Here is a 17,751-nt window from a genome sequence, read left to right as displayed (position 1 = left end):
ATCAGGACAGTGAAGTTAAGCTGTTAACCTTTGACATTTATGACAGGATCCCTCACCATAAATTCACAGTTTTCTATTAAATAGCTAATTAGACTTTTGTGGAAGAGAAGAGAAATTAATTATTTCTTATTTATTTATTTATCATATTTACATTTGTATTTTATATATTAGCAACATGTCTTTTTTTCCCATTTTTTTCCTTGTACGCTACCTATTTGAAGCCACATATGTCACTTGTGTAGCAGACTTCCTTACCAGAGTTGTCACTGATCATTCTTCTTTCTTTCCTAGTGACCTTGAGCCTGAATGGTTGAATGGTGTGCAGAAAAATGGGGAATTATTTTATTTAGAATTGAGTGAAAGTGAAGAAGAAGTTCTGCTTCAGAACAGCTGCCCGGAAATGCCAACTGTGAATCATGTCAGGTTTCGTGAAAATGAAGCTGAAGTTATTCAAGAGGGATCAAGAAAAGAAAGAAAGTACGAACTGAAGAAACTGACCAAAATCTTAAAAAAGAAGAATCTTCTACCAAAGCATTCTGTTAAGAAAGGCAGTGGAAGCTGTGGTCCTACTTCCATATTGAAACAGCAGTCTTCTCAGAAAATGGGTGTCACTGTTCAGCAGAAATACAAAGATGTATATGTTTATGTAAATCCCAGAAAACTGTACAGAGCTGGAGAAGACGAGCAGCAGAGGCTGCTGGAGGCCTTATTAGGGATTGTCCATCAGTCTTCATGGAGCACCAGAAGAGCAGAAAAACAAGGCAGAAAGGATAAAGTCATCAGTGAAGAGAAGCTTGTAGTACATGGCTTGGTGCTAGGTAGTTCAGCAATGAAAACAGGTCACGTCTTGATTGGTAAGTCATCAAATGAATCAAACTTCTGGACTCTTCCTTTAAAAAGATGATCTAAAAATTATTTTTTGAGGCAGCTGACTTAATGTTCCTGAGATAAAAACAATTACTTTAAACTATTTTGTCAGTTCTTGAGGGATTATTTTTTTTAAAATGTCATTGTATCTAATGTTTTGTTACCTAATCAATTTTACATTCATGTTTTTAAAACCATGCCACATAAGCTAGAAGGGGTTAAATACAGTAAGGAGATGCCTGCCTGCCTGCCTGCCTTCCTCCCTCCCTCCTTCCCTCCCTCCCCCCCCTTTACTATAGTTCAGTACTTTGGGTCAATGATAAACAGTTCTCAAACGTATTTTAGAGACTGCTGTCATGATCCAGATTTTTAAACAGCCCCCAAATGCTAACTGAAATGTAAATTCCTTACAATCCCTTCAAAAATATATATATAATGAGAATGTATTCAACAGATGAAGAAACACTTCTAAGCACTTAAATAGAAATAAAAAGTATTATTTCCATGTAGGACTAATAGGAAAAGGACAACCAGCATGTTTTTTTGCCTTCCGGTCATTTGGAACCAGTGCAATCTTTTATTTATTTATTTTTTAATACATTTTTTTTACAATTTGGAGTTTTAACCCCAGCTTTTGAAGACTAACGTAATTATATTTAAGGAAAAGATAAAAATATTCACCCCACAAAAGCCAGGAAATTCACAGTACAGGAAAACTTGACAGCCATGGTCAGTGTGTTTGGGAAAATGTTATGGGTTGCTCCACTTTTTCTTTAAAATTTATTCAAGGTCTATTGGTGACAGCAGCTATTTAACCAGACAATTAGAAATGAGATTAAATAGTCATTAAAGCTAGTAGAATAGGAATATTTTTACATTCCTATATACTGAGGCCCTAAAGAGTTAACCAGGAGAGGCCACACTTATTTGAATATCCTGCAACGCAGACGTTTAAACTGTTCTGTCAACAGATAACAGCTTGTTTGCAAGTTTGACTGAACATCTTAAAATTCCAAATAAAAATTAATTTTTAATTTTAAATGAAGAGGAAATTTTATGTCATATGACTGGAATCCCAAAGATTTAGAAAAACTAAAAACAACCATCTGATCCTTTTTTTTTTTCCATTTCTAATAGTGTTATTGTCACTTATAGTTGACAGGTTCTATTTTGAAAACCGGGTCAAATAATCCAACTATGTCTTGTTTTTTTCTACAAAATCAGTAAAGTTTGTATTTTAAAACATTACTTGCTGGGAAATGCAAGTCTTCTGTAGTTCTTTGTGGTGTAACATCTGAAAAAAAAAACTGGTGAGCAGTAAATCTTTTCTCACCTCTGTTGTATGTTGGAAAAGATGACAACTCAGTCTGCCTTTGATGAGCAGGACAAAAGTGAATTGACACACAGCAAAGGCTGGTTTCTTTGCTTGGGTGAAACTTGTTGCATTATGTGAAGAGTTACACACAGATTTTACAACTGGCTGCCATGAGCAAAACTACTGTTAACAGGCCCTTACTTCACTTGACAAGCCAAGGTTAGTTAGCTACCTAACTGGAATCTATTGCTTGCGCCAATGAGACGTGTCCTCAGCATCTGGTTATTCATGCAGCTTGTTTGTTAATCAGTCAGTGAAATCTGTGTCAACCCAGTGTCATCACCTGCTGAGGAAGCAATGTTCTAGCCTCATCAGCATGTGCAAACATGGATGTGACAACTGAAAAGCTCCTCAGATCTCACCTCACGAGTGTTTCTGGTGATACTAGACAGATCTTTTTTTCACAGAAAAGCCTGATGTTCTGGAAAGGCTTCATGGCAAGCATCTTTTTCCTTGAAAAGGAGTGATTTTTGACATGTTTTATGCAGAGGGTTACTTATTGTCATGCTGTGAATCCAGGTTTTGTATTTCTTCCTCCAGTAAGGACACAAAATATATCTTCATGATACCTAGTTTATAAACGCCTGCTGTTCACAAGCACAGAAGGCAAAGGAGATAGCATCTAATTTTAATCCAGAGCATTTTTTTTTTCTCTCTCTCTCTTTTTTTTTTTTTTTTTTTTTTTTTTTCTCTCTCTCTTTTTTTTTTTTTTTTTTTTTTTTTTTTTTTTTTTTTATGTTGTAGGAAAGCATTGTGGTTTTGGCAACTGTAAACCATTGTTCCAGAAATCCACAAAACAGACCTTGGTTTCTAAGGCCTTATTCTCTTCAAAGTGTAGTGTTATAAACCTGGAATAGATTCACTCAAATGGAGCATTGTTGAGACAAGAGCATAGCCATCTCAGCAAAAGTTTGCTCCTGGTTAGACCCTAAAATATAGCCAGAAAAATATTCTCATTGCATCTTGAGCTAATTTTTTTTTAAGTAATCCAAAGAACTTAGAAGTACCAAAGAATTACATTTCTATGTAGGCTGAGAAAAACTGAGAGGACCAAATGTGGATTTAAGTTGGATTTTTTTTATTTTTTTATTTTTTTTTTAGTTTAAAAAAAGTTGAATCTATGTTTTGACACACTTACCTGCAGAAAAGTTTCTTTCTCTAAAAAGTGTGAGTTTTTTCATATTCTAAATTTTAAAGAAGAGTAAGTTAATCAAAATTTTACAAAACCAAACCTAAAATTAATTATTTTGTTTCAGGTCAAGCAATTTATCTGTGTTGATCTGGGGTGTTTTGGTCCTTCCTTAATTGAGAAAGCCAAAAACATTTCAAGTTGTCCTGTTGCCACAGTCATTTCCAATTCATCAGAAGGAGAATGCTGCTCTCATTAACTTGCTAGGCCGATTCATAAAATTCAGAAAGGCATCCAGATTTTGCTGATTCTTTCTCCCAAAAATAATCAAGGCTCATCTGGATTGAGAGGAACAGCACAGAAGAAGAGAGAGGCAGTTAGAGGATCTTCAGAGGTAGAACAGAGTCTGCATCTTCATAGATTTGTGATGATCAGATACTGCTGAAAGCGGTCACTTCAAAACAAGAAAAATCAATAATGTAGACCTCTGTGGTGGACACTGCCATGGAATTTGCTTTTTGTGTTTGTAGTAATATTGTTTGTTCACTTTGGAAGGAATTTCTTTGCAGCCTAGGACAGGATGACTTTCAGCATCAGATTTTTCCTTAAAACTCGGAACAAACAAAATTCAAGGTTTGTTAGCCAGCTGCCTCTTTATCTGGGGTTGTTTTCAACACATACATATAAACAGCATTGCTCCAAGAAAACTTAATTTTCAGAGACCTGATGTCCATGTGGTGTTTCTGAGTAAAGTGGGATGTCATGGCTTTCTCAGAAGCACTTGCAGGAGATATAATGAAAGTGTCATTTGTTATTTGTGTAGAAAGATTTCCACTCTGAAGAGGAACAGTGCTGTTATTATCTGTCTGGCAGAGGGTGCATGTTCAAGCAACAGCAGAGTGTAACCTAATCTAAGTCAACAGAAATGCCACCGTTAGGGCTGTATTTGGGAACTGACACTGTAGGATGTTGCTCCCATGTAGCCAAACACACACCTGTGTTCATTCAAACTTCCTCACAGTCAGGGCAGGGGGTGGGAAGAAAAAGCTTGCGTGCAAGCTGGGAATGAACAGCCAGCTGCTGGCAGGGTCTCTCAGGACGGCTTTTCTCACTTGCCTGTCAGGCACCATAGCTACTGCCAGTCAAAACCTGCAACAGCCAGCCAAAACACTGCTGGCCAGGTTCTCACCAAGGAGCTGTTTTTATGCCCCGTTGCCATGGGACCTCTCACTTGTGTGATCAGAGGAGAATGTGCAACTACATATGTCCTCATGGGCATGCAAGTACTCATGACCTTTGTGTTGGTGGAAAACCACCAATGTCACACACAGCTGGGGGCCCACTTCAACCAGGGGATAGTCTGTGCCAGAAAAGCCCCCAACCCCAAGTTAACTTAATAATGTTAAGTCCATTTACTATGCCAAAAAGTGAACAGCATATTTTTTGTTGAAACAAGTCACATAAAATGTGGGGGTGCTGAGACGCTGGAATAGGTTGCCTAGAAAAATTGTAGAAGCCCCATCCCTGGAAGCATCCAAACTGGTCAGGGCTTTGAGCAACCTGATCTAGTAAGAGGTGTTCCTGCCCATGCAGGGGGGTTGTAGCTAGATGATCTTTAGGGTCCCTTCCAATTCAGTTCTATGATTCTATGAAAATCTATGGGTAAGAGAAACACATTTATGACTGGTCTTAACCTTCAGGAGCCAGTGGCTGAGAGCAGACCTGAAGGTGGGTTTGGCAGAGAGATGCTTGTGCATCTTGGGATTTCCACCCTCTTATCTGCTTGGGCAAAGCCTCTGAGTGCCCACTGACTTCATGTCTCATGAAGTCAATCACCTGCTGACAAAACCTGAGTACACTGCTGCCTTTCTCACAAGCTAGGGTTTCTTATTCTTTTTATAAGTGTATGTTACACACAAAGAGGTGGTAATTGTAGTCAAGTCAAGCATATCCACATGGTCAGACTGAAGAACAAAAATATATATTTTTAAATCCTCCATAAAAACACCAGTTAAGTATTTTTAAAACAGTTTAATGAGGGCCTGATAGGACTTCTGTGCTAACTGTGGCTGGTTTCCATACAGCTTGTATGAGATGCATTTTATTTTGTGAATGTAGAAAACATCTCTTATTCATTTCTAATTTTGAACTTGAGCCTGTGATTTTCAGTGAGTGTTGGAGAGAAGAAATATTCTTTTTATGCCATTTCCCCCGCTCTATCACCAAAGCTACTCTTATCTCTTTAATTGTGACTAAATTATAAAGTATTTTCATATTATGGAGTACATACTGATCATAAGCTTGAGTTTCTTACTTTCATGTTTTTCCTGTTAGGAAAACAGTAACAGAAAAGTCAGCATAAAAGGGGAAAAATCATATCCTATATAGATGCACACACACTAATTTGTCCTTTGGGTCTACTTAGGTATACATATAAAAGAGTATTTAAGTAACATTAAGCACCAAGCTTTTATATTACAAGCTTTGAACATTACTGTACGTTTATCAAATAGACAGGACAAAAAGAATGAAAGCAATTTTTACTAGCATATGTCACTCTATCTAATATGTTTTGGTCTATTATAAAATCATACTGTTGCCTCAGAACTGTTACTTCACTGACGAGATGTTTTCTTCAAATGGAACCAAAAACAGCAAGTGAGTAGCTGATAATCTAATTTATCAAAACCTGCTATAGTTTTTATGCATAGGATTGTGTGTGGAACTGGTCACTGAATAAGCACATAAGGACCATGATATGGAGTTTTTATGAAAGCACTACAGTCTGAACTTGGAAATTAACTGCCAAGGGATCTGATTGTTTCTCTTCCTTTGAGAAAAGGTGTATGGTTTTGTGCTTCTGATTTCTCTCTGGGGTATTCAGGTGAATGGTAACAGACAAAAATGCAAAAGGTAACGTCTTTTGGCTTTAGGAATGATCCCTGGTATCAGGTAGAAAGGTGTACTACCCTCTAGACTTCATAAAAAGTGCCTGACCAATGCCTGGACTTCTGTAACTGCCAACACCTTAATCCTATGTGATAAGAACTGTTTGTGAGCTTATCATTAAATCCAGTGCATTTCCTTATCTATTTTTACATTTTGGACCACTATCAACTTGGAAGAAGGAGCCCTGGCTGTTGAATTGCAATGGGTAAATGTAAACTGCTTTTTTAAATAAACCTGCAATATATAGACAATGTTTTCCCTCAGGGGAGTGTTCTCATCATCTTGATTCATGGAAAGTTACTCATCTCCCTACCTCAAGGAAGGAATACATACATAATTCCTGAGAATAGACTCTTACATCATGTATGAAAAGATGATTCAATGTGCACATAGTTGTGAGAACTTCCAAAGGCAGCAAAGTTTGCCATGCAATCAGGTGTTGCTCAGATGATTTTTTGTTGCATCTATAAAAAATACTTCACAATTAGCATATTGTGAACATTCTTGTCCTGTGAGATGACCTAATAGTGCTGGCCTTTTCCACCTCTGATTTTTCTTGAAGTGCAAGTTACGACATATATTCTTGCATTAACTAATTGTCATCAGTTGCTTCATTCATTCTATGATATAAGATGTGGTATCCCATGAAAGGCTTGTAAAAGTATGTTTGCACATCATTATTATGGAGTACTGATGTCAAGCTTGTAAAATGCCATGAGGTAAATGCTTAATCATTGACCTCTGAGAATCCATGATGCAAATAAATTATGTGTACTTAGAAATATAATACAGATTAAAAGTTCTACGTGATCTGATTTGGCCTGAATATTGTTAAAGACAGATAAAACAGGCATGACAGTAAGTTTTCTGAGGAACAAGATACACACTGGTGCAGTTATTTTTATTAAAAAAATTCACTGTGACTGGAGCCTTTGACATGGCTGAATACGACTCTCCCTTCACATTACCTGCCCTCGTCTGATCTTAAATGTGGAGCACAGAATCTTGCTGAAGAGTTGGCTGGAGTTCTAAGATCATTTCACTATAATATCATTTTAATATAAAGTTTGGTTTTGCTGGCTTGTAAGCATATAATTATCTTTCTGACAAAGAAATGAGGTTTAGACTGAAATCTGCAGAATATGTATTTTACTCTACCCCCTGTAACTCCTGTAGATTAGGTAAACCTAACCTAGACAAGTAAAGGGGAAAAGAGTTGTAGTGTGATTAAGGTACTGGATTAGACTTAAAACTTATTTTTAACACCCCTTCTATTTTGCCTTGTGCAGAACCCTTTCTTAGCCTGAAGAATGAGAATAAATATCTCTGTCTCTAAGGTTTCATTTAGACATCTGTCCATGGAAGTGAACAGGTGGATCCAAGCTAACTCAGATTATGCTTGGCAGAAGCTGGATGTTACTTTGAATTTAGAGACCTATGCTAACAAGGTTGTAAGCTTGACCTCAGAAGCCTTGTACTTACAGGCTGTGTCTGTTAGCTTGAAAATAAAGTAATGCCAACACAGCAAAATGTCATCTGTCCAATATGGCTCAGAGAAGCTTGAGTCTGTCCACAGAAGTCTGTGTTAGTCATTGTGAACATCTATATTTCAGGTCTACAACTGACCCATTTGGTGTTCCAAACCCAAACCTGAGTTTCTTAAAGCCCTTGTTCAGCTGTGGCCTCATTCTGGCATTTATTAACATCCACAGAAGTTCTTCTGGCTCCTAAAGGTCTGCTTGGTGTCCCTGGGGCTGCCTCAGACTTGAAAAGAAAGTTGGGAATTTCACTTTCCATCTAAGCTGTAGAGCTGGACCGAAGAGTATGCTCAGCAAATTCCTACCCAAACAGCCTTTCCTCAAGGCATTGTCTGAAGCAGAGGAAGATGGTCCTTTTCATCCAGAACCTCACTGGTTCACGTACTGTTTAGACATACAGACTGTCCCTGTATATCAATATGTGTCAATGATTAAAGACACAGCATTCATCTGGAAATTAGGTTTTCCATCCCTGTTGTTTCTCATGGCTTTTCTTTTTCAGCATTAATTACAATGAGTATGGAAATAGAAAGTGAAGGGGACTTGTATGTCTCACGGTTAAAGGGATGGTGGTTGGCCAACCAATTGGGAGGTGGAAGCATTGGGATCTAGTACCACCAGGAAGAGGATGGCATTGAACCAGCATCTTCCATATCATAGCTACGAGGTAACATAGCTACTAGCATGTAACAATATGTGAAAAGGGGGGAACAAATGTGCTTACTTAAAGAAAATCTTCAACTTTTCCATGGAAAGGAAGAACTTAACCTATAAAGCTAGCATAATGGGGATGCTAAAAGTGACTGATAGGATTCTTTGTGTTCACTGTTTCTTCTCAGCCACCTTAAGAAATTCCCAAGGCATATGATCACATTCTAAGGATCCACACTGCAGAGGGATCCTGGCCTTTATCTTGGAAAGTAATACATTCTATGGAAAAATATGGTCTGGTCTAATGTATCAAAATCACTTCTGGAGTTTTGGCCTGCCTGTCAAATGCTTACAAGCCACAAAACACACCACCTGATCACATAAGGATACGGTAAGTAAATGCATGTTTCATTATCACTTTTGTTACTGAATTCCTGAATGCAAAGAAGGAAAGGAAAAATATGCTATGGGAAAGGCCTTCTTGGTTGCAGATTCTTCTGTCACTTGGAGTTTTCCTCAAGATGAACCTACCGGGCAAGGTGACCTAGTGTGCACTATTGCCTGAATAAGGAAGAGATTTTGTATATTTATTTTTCCTTCACTCTGCTGGCCACTTAAACATTTGATAGTTTAATAAAGTAATAGAATCTGGAAAATATATGGAAGATTTTCAAATAATATATGTTTGTTATGTCCCTTGTTTTATCATTATTCTGCACATCACTATGGTTACTGCAATGAAAAGGTATTTTTTTTTTCCTTTTGTAATTATCAGAATAGTGGATAAATAGTTACTGCCTAACATAAAAACTAAATCTCTGAAGTTCTTTAAAACAGATCTCTAATGACAGAGTACACTTCATTTTACTAATTTACATGTCCAAACAAACATTATCTGCATGGATTTCAGTCATTTCTATGTTAGTTTTATGCTAGAGCTTAAAGTCTTTCTGTATACTGCATTGGAAATCTAAGCACAAACACTCCTGGACAGCCAGATACATGCAGGCTGAAATGGATTCACTAATCTAAATTTAAACAAATAGTTTGACATGGCAAAGCTGAAATCCTTTCTATGACTTTCTTGCCAAGGTTCTCTTGATCTCCTGCTCTCCAGCTAATATCAATATTTTTCAATGACAGTAGCATGGTCAAAATCTCAAATAGATGACTGCATTAGCTCCTTCTATGTGTTTACTAGTTTTGATTATTATTTAAAGTAATCCCTGTGGGCAGAACTTTGAGCAGTCCACACCCATCTGGCTCTTCAGCAGGGTGGGGATTTTTTTTTTTTTTTTTTTTTTTTTTTTTTTTTTTTTTTTTTTTTTTTTCCCCTGCCCCATGTTCCACCCCTAGATTTGTAACACATTTTTGGACAGATTTCTAAAACCACTTAGCTTCTAAGCTCTGTTGAGAGTCTGACCACGCAGCTCTGGGGCCCAACTGGGAGCAGAGTCCACTGCAGAATCCAATCTGAAAAACTCTGGTGTGGTTGGCAGGATGGTGCAATCAAAAACAGCTGTTTACATCCTGGGAAGTTTCCTCCTGTGGAAACACAGTAGTGGCAGCATTAAGATCAGCACTCTGCTGTATGTTTCCCTCTGACTAGCAAGTTTGAGGATTGGCCATTTGGTTCTATTAGCAGGCAAAACCACAAAGTGGCAGCTACCCTTGACATACTATAAGTCGTCAAGTGGTTTCTCATGATAGGAGAGAAGTAAACAGAACACCTCTTCTGGCACATCCCTTAGACTGTCTTTCCTTGGCTTCATGCTTGTTCTGACAGTCATCTTCTGGCTCATGGGAGCATAAACATAGCAATCCTCTGCTCTGAACACTGGGAACAAACTGCAACTCCTGCTGGTTTCAGTAGAAGTTTCACTAAGACTGAAAGTCTAAATCAAATCTTCCTTCAGTAAGCACATCTTCTTACTTCATTAAGTTAGAATAAAGTAACCCACTGGGTGGGTTACTTCAGCAAGATCTCTTTCCAATAATCTTCTAAAAAAAACTGGGCTTGGTTTTAGTAGATGCACCCCCTGAAGCACCTGGTGGGTTGCAAAGACTTCTGAAAGAAGCTGTGGGAATGAAACAAAGCCTACTACAAGGGAGAAGCATGTAATACTTGTAGAAGTATTAATCTCTTTTAATTTACTATTCAGTCATGCTATTTCAGGATATTCTTTGTAGTTTTTCTCCTCATCATTTAAATCATTTAAAGCATATATATTTATCAGTAAATTGTACTCAGTGATACTGTAAGAAAGGACTTGTGACTCTACCAGCATTAGAACTACAAACAGATGGCTTATAAAACGATTCACTGACTGAAGATAGGGGAAGTTCTACCTGAAAAAAACCCATAATAACTAGTTAATTTTTAGTACACCGTGCTTGAGTAATTCCTCTCCTACGGTAAGATTTTGAACAGGAAGGAAGATGACCTTTGGCTGCAGAAATACAGATAGTAGCATTTACAGCCACAAGATTTTAATATTTTATGTTTGCTCACAAAAAAAAAAAAAAATGACTAAGATGTAATAAATGAGAATAGCTGGACAGCAGCCCACATACTGCTCTCTCCATTTGTGAAGTGTTACTGGGATTCAGTTCCTTTTTTATTTTTACAAAACTTTAAATTAAGGTGTGTCTTAAGTGTAATCTTCTTAGGTATTTTCTATTCCTCAAGATTACTTTTTCTGCACACTTGCTTATTGGTAATTTTTTTAATACTACAAAGTAGTGCATTAACTCTCACCTACTTAGGAGATCTTACTGCCCTTACTCCAGAAAAGGGCACTCTTCTATCAATGTGTTTTGCAGGTGGGGCAACTCTGAATACTCAAGAGCTGTCTCTATGTAAAATACAAGAACGATTACATAATTCTTGAACTAATTTTCTCTAGATGTCTTTCTCTTTCCTTGGCTAGTTTCAATTAGTATTGTTGAGTTAGTTTTAGGCTGATGCTTTCTGACAACAGCACTTTACCTACTGAAGTCTATGGATTAAACAGAAACTTCTGCAATCATTATTTTTCAAAAATGTTTCTAGCTCTCAGGACTAAAGAAAGAATTTGAAACAAAAACCATGCAATATCAAGGCATTTTCCCTTTTAAAATACTCCTCAACCACACTGGGACATGACTCTGGACTTCTGGTCAGCTGGGGTGGCAATGCTAAATTAAAAAGCTTTTGCACTGGAAATAGTCCGTAAAATGTTAGGTGGAAGAGCTTGCTTTTCTTGTACCTGAGTGCTCAGGTACATTCTCTAAGAACCACCTCAAAAGCAGAGAATGGCCTGGTGCACCTGATTTACAACCTTTTTTTCCACAGGAACTTTTTATAGTTGCACTTAACCAATGTTATCTCTCAACCATACACACAAGTTTTTGCATGAGAGGGGTCATCTCTCATGCTGGCCTTTACTCATAAGCCACTAAAGTGATGGTCTAGGTCATGGGCCAGGTGATCATTTTGGTGGTCCTTTTCCATGAATACTTTTGTACTGTAACTAGATATTCTGGAAGGGCGAAGTCCTCCCTCAGATTCTTCAGGAAGCCCTGAACACGGTAAGTAACAGCAGTGTTAAGTTCAAGCAAGCACATACTGGATGCCAGTATCAGACTAAATAGATTAACTCATATATTATTTCTTAGCACAGCTACTGTTTTTTGCAAGTGGGCTAAAACATGAACATGGGCAGCTCAAGTCTGTGAGAGAGGGAATCTACACTGTATACATACTCTGATGCTGAGAGTCCTTGGCATTGGTAAGTTATGTCAGCTGTTCATCAGGACTAATGTAGTTATTAAATCCCAACAGAGATATAACTAGTCATTCAGCTGCAAATCCTTGATTTTCCTTGTATTTTCACTCTGTGTGACAATTTCTATGTTGTTCTAGAAACAAAGATTTTTAAGTACATGTCCATTATTATCTCCTGTGATAAGACAGCTGTAAAACTGTATCTGAAAAATATCAAGGAAAAGCAGTTGAACTAGGTGATTGTTGTAGGTACCTTCCAACTGAAGTAGGCTATTGCACTCTGTGCTATGCTATGCTACTCATTTTTTGGGTTGTATCAGTAACCGATGAGAGAATGTCATCAGTGTGGGTGGTGCTGAATCAGCTCTACCTTCAAATATTTAACCACACAATGGTCTGTCTAGGGCTGAGAAAAGAAAGTCTAAGGTTAGCCATGTGATAGAAAAGGGTTAGAAAACCTCTTCAGCAGTGAATTTCAGAAGTAATTCATATTCAGTGCATGAAGGTGAGTTTTGCTGCTAATTGACCTGTCATAAATCAGGTTAACTTTGTCTATTGTCACCCTGCAACCAAAGGTCCCGGAAGGTACAGCACAGAAATATCTGTATCGACTGTGTATGATCCAGTTCAGATCAAGAGGCAGTATTGCTGCTTGAACACTGGCTAATAAAGCCCTTACAAAGGGCATCTGTAGCATTCTGCTCTACTGCATGATGGCAAGGACTTCACTTGTACAATGATGAGCAGTACTGAAAGATCTTCAGATAATTTAAATAAATAAATAGCACCAGTTCCTCAGAGGGTATAATTAAGTTCCTTATGTGCCAGAATTGCACTAATAGTCTGACCATTCAGAAAATAAACCTTTTTTTCTCCTATGCCAATCACCACCGAAGGATGTGACACACCCCATTAATTAAACATCCCAATTAAAATCACACAAAGCACAGATTATCAGAACGTTCCTATCCTGAGCACAGCTCATGCAGATTCTTTTATTTTTTTTAAATCAGAAATTTAATCTATGAAGTATTTTTGTGGTATCTGCTTTGCAATGTCTTCCAAATGTTATCCTTTGTGTAGTGCTGGTAGTTAAATTGGAGGTTTATTTTTTTATCTTTTTCATTTTTGCATTCAAAATAAATTTATTTTTAAATTACATTAATAATCTGGCAGGTGTTGAAGACTATCATATCAGTCCTTTTTCAGGCATTAATTTAATGTTTTCAAGCAATAGGTTAGACTAAAGGCCCAAAGCATGGATTTTTTTTTTTAAAAAGCTCATAATTTCTTACTGTCAATATGAAAAGTAGTGGGAATTGCTCAAGGTTTGTCATACCAGCTAAGAGACTAAGTTATTTTTTTTTGACCCATGCAGTATGCTAGAGTATAAGGTCCTTCTGATTTTAAAACTGAGAGTTACATTGCTTAAACTTAGATCTCCAGCTTAAAATAACAAAGAAATGGAAAAAATATCAGGTTCAAACTGGGAATAAATCAAAGTGAGTTTTAAGGGCAAGTAGATTCAGTGACAGTTGGGAATGACTTTCATATTGAAGACATGATGGGAAGTGCAGAACATTTCTCAGGAAATATATTATCTCCCATCTTCTTCTTCTTCCTCAAGATGAAAAAGTTCATCAGCTTTGAATTTTGTTCACCATTCCCAGAATACAGGGTGGTCATTTAGTCCATGGAGAAGTGGAGAAAAGGCTCTGGTTTGCCATTTTGGGAATTGCCCCTCGAAAGCAATGCTGGGAATCCTTGTGACTCTTGGATAATAATATAGAGCTTGCTTATCTTGGAGTTCTTTGGTTTTGATTCTTGCCAAACTCCTTCCCCTGTTTGCTCTACAGTGACATCTGTGAGCACAGGTTCTTCTGGGTCATTCTCTTAGCCATGTTATGGAGCCAAATGTGCTCATTTCTCAGTGCTGTGTGTTCAGGGTTGCTGTGATGACTCATGCAACAAAAACCTGACAAACCGAAGTCCCAGCAGTTATGTTTTCCAGACCTGAAGAAGAAACATTTAAATTCTGACACATTCCGTCTGGAAGACCAAAAGCAAAGAGAGGACAGTGATGACCCCCTCAAACTCAGCCCAAAAGGAGAATTTAGTAGTTTCTTTCCATTATTGTTGGGAACGCATGAGAGGTTGCAGGAGCTCTTTGGTGTTCAGAAGGCCCTTAAGGTCATAATTTAATTTATTTAGAAGATTAAATGTCAGCAAGGCAAAGAAGCTTTACACTTGTATGCAAAATGTTTTTTAAAAAAATCCAGCACTGTTTTACAGATACAAGCTCTGCAATAAAGGCTGTTTTAGTCATGTTGGAACACAGCTTGCTAGTAATCTTTGTACAGGCTGTTTGGCCCTATTAATAATTGCTATGAAGCTTCACTCTCCCCATTTTAACCACGTGTTCACAGGAAGATCATTTGCAGCCAATATCATGAAAAGTCTATTATTTCATGTAAGAGACGCAGAGATCGATATAATGCAATAGAATGACTGTCCCTTAATTTGTATTGTTCTGGGATCTAAGCCAAGATTTTTTTATTATTACTTCTGTCCCCCCACCCCCCAAATATTTTAAAGAACAGACATTGGAGTTTCAGTGTTTTTTTCAAATGGTGGACCACCAGATCTTAACATGCATTATGAGTTCCCAATTCAGGTGTAAGAAAGTGCATTATAATGTAGCAAAAACTGACAATTTGTTTTTATTGCCTTTAGAGTCTGGTTTTGAAACCCCAGTTTAAAAAAACTGGTAATTTTCTTAATGGCTGTGGAACAGTTGTATAAAAAAGATGAGCACAAAGCCCAACATTCGTAGCACCAGTGAATTTTGGGGAAAGTGTGTGTGCAAATGTGCTGCACAGGTATAATATGATGTGTAGCTAGATTAAGGCTAGACCTGCACCCCGCAGGCATAAACAAGAGCAACCCCATAAAATCTTCCCTGCACTTCAGTTGCTTTTGGGCCAGGTCATTTGTGGTGTGGCCTTGGTTCAAAATAGTAGCAATAATGTTTATAATTAATATTTAGCCCTGAAGGGGAAGTAAAAAAGCTGTCCCCCATTACCAAAACTGAAAGCATTATAGTCACAATTGTGACAATATTAAAGCAGTTGTGGCATGAAACCTACTTTTTTAGTGATTTTTTCTAGGGCAAAAGATGAGTTAATGAGGTAAAATGTCAAGTTATACATTAAAAATAAACACCTGGCAAAGTCCTACAACATCTGGAGCATGGCACAGTATTTAAATTATGTTTGGCTTGTCACTCTGTGTTTCACAGCTGTTACAGCACAGAGAAGGATAATTAAAAGCAGCAGGTTACCATGGTATTTAATTGACTGCTGCTGAACAATTTGTGTGTTTGTGATCTGAGTGAAAATCATCAGGCAAGCAGTGGCTTTGGAGGAGGAAGATGATGTTTATGAGTGACAATGAGTTTATTGAAGCCATTTACCTTATGCTCTGGGGCAATAAGCAAAGATTTCCAAACACTGAAAAGCTGTAGGAATCATAATGAGGTTACATTAGAAAGTTGCTTAACGTAGAATAAACTCTAGCTTACTTAAAGAGAAATCCAAAATACACGTTAACATGCCAGAGTATCAGCCTTATCATCTAAGGCTCTGAATAACCAAATATATAAAGAAGGGATCACACAGAAAAGAAATAAAGGAAAAAACCAAAAACACCAAAAAAACACCAAAAAAACCACCCAAAAAACCCTACAAAAACAACATTAGGAATTAAATAAACTGGTTATGGTAGTCTGACTTCTTTCCTGATGCCCTGAGCTCAGGCCCCAGTTCAAGTACAAATGGGCTTATTTTAGGACCAAGATGGCATGTAGCAGACTCTCCTTCAGTTTGCAGCTTAGGGGGAGCTCAGCAGCCTCCTGTCATCTGCTTGTAACTTTGGATTTGAACACACAAAAAACTAAAAGTGGCAGGACAGATGAATCTCTTCCTCTCCCCTGACAACTGTTTGTAGCCACATTCCTGGAGAGAAAAACACAGTTTTCAACTGCAACAAAGACCTGTTGTAATCTTGTGGCAACCTTCATTTGAATGCCAGGAGCTACATGGAAATTCAAATACTTTTGCTGGTGTGGTAAAAATAGATAATGGTACCCTGTGTTTAGTTAATGTCCATAAATTCTAGATTAACATTCTTCAGAGTTTACCAAGGTTTCATCCAACATTTCATTATTTTGCATCTTCATCCAAAAAATAATAATTTTCCCTCAATCTAGTAAATACTTCACCTTCCTTTTGTCATGAAATCTTTCTGGTGCAGTATGGCTTGGGGAAATCAGAAATAGTGGTATTCCACCTCCAACACAACCCACTGAATATTCAGATACTATGTACCAGGCTGGCTGTTTCCTGATACACCTTGAAACATGCATGATTTTGAAGTGTGGCTTGAATTCTTTGTGTTTGCCTTAGTTTTTGAAGCCGCAAGATGCAGTCATACTATGTGTTCCGGCTTTTCTATGTTATCCAGCAAGTAAGAGACATTGGTTGTTTGTTTTTTTTTTAAATTTAACCTAAAAGCCATGACTCTCACATACTCACCTCTCTCCAGAGGCTGAATTTTAAAGGATGAAAACAAATAGGTAAGAAAGGACTTTGAGTTTCAGCCTTGTGATTTGAAAGAGCCAGAGGAGTAGAAAACCATGAAAACAGAATAAATGTATTTGTTTAACTGAAACACTCATGTAACAATGTCTATTGAGGTAGTTTATTGGGGTTAATTAGCAGGCACCATGTGAAGTATGAGAATTCTGAATTGTGAGTGGCAGAGATATCTTCCTCTCCATAGGCAACTCCACTTCCCCTGACTGGGGAGAAAAGCAGATGGAGGAGACAGGGAAAAGATTTTTAGCCCTCACCCTTCCCATCCCTGCCTTCCAACAAAACTTTTCTGAGCAGCTGAAGAGAGGGAAATGGCCACAAAGATAATTTCTTTTTTTCAGGGCAGTACAATTAGATGCTGCTCCTCACCCCAAGTCATGTCAGCACCAACAATGATCTCTGCCTGTGCATTTTATTCTGTATCCTTCTTTTAAGGTTCTCCAGGCTTCTTACAATATCACCTAAGCTTCATAGTTGATGTTGACAGAAAAAGTAGAGAGTCTGAGATCCGTGATGATATTTTTCTTCTACTTTATGTGCTCTCACATGGCACATGTTTGATATTAGCAGGGGGAAAGAGAGGTTGGGTGTATCAGGAATTGGTAAGCAGCTGGCTTATTTTCAAAACAATTATAAACAATTTTTTGTTAGGTTCGTACTGGACTGGTTTTGTCTTTCTTCTCATGAGAGATTAATTGAAGAGTAGCAGTGCAAAACAAGTATAAAAGTGTTACACTTTCACTTAATTTGACCAGGAAAAAAAAAAAAAAAAAAAAAAAAAAAAAAAAAAAAATAAGTTTGAATTTTTTTTTTTTTTCAAAAAA

The 17,751-nt window shown here is 37.5% G+C and overlaps 1 protein-coding gene across 1 annotated transcript in view; it reads left to right on the top strand.

The window, feature by feature from the left end:
- Positions 1-400: 400 nt before the first annotated feature.
- The window catches only part of PHAX (phosphorylated adaptor for RNA export), a 58,401-nt gene continuing 41,050 nt past the window's right edge, over positions 401-17,751 (top strand). Inside the window, exon 1 of the mRNA XM_009998167.1 lies at positions 401-854. Coding sequence (XP_009996469.1) covers positions 401-854 — 454 coding nt within the window. The remainder of the gene's footprint in view (positions 855-17,751) is intronic.

The sequence above is a fragment of the Chaetura pelagica genome, unplaced genomic scaffold, assembly GCF_000747805.2.
Source record: "Chaetura pelagica isolate M959 unplaced genomic scaffold, ChaPel_1.0 scaffold145, whole genome shotgun sequence".
Classification (NCBI taxonomy): domain Eukaryota; kingdom Metazoa; phylum Chordata; class Aves; order Apodiformes; family Apodidae; genus Chaetura; species Chaetura pelagica.
This window is presented reverse-complemented; position numbering and strand designations above follow the sequence as displayed.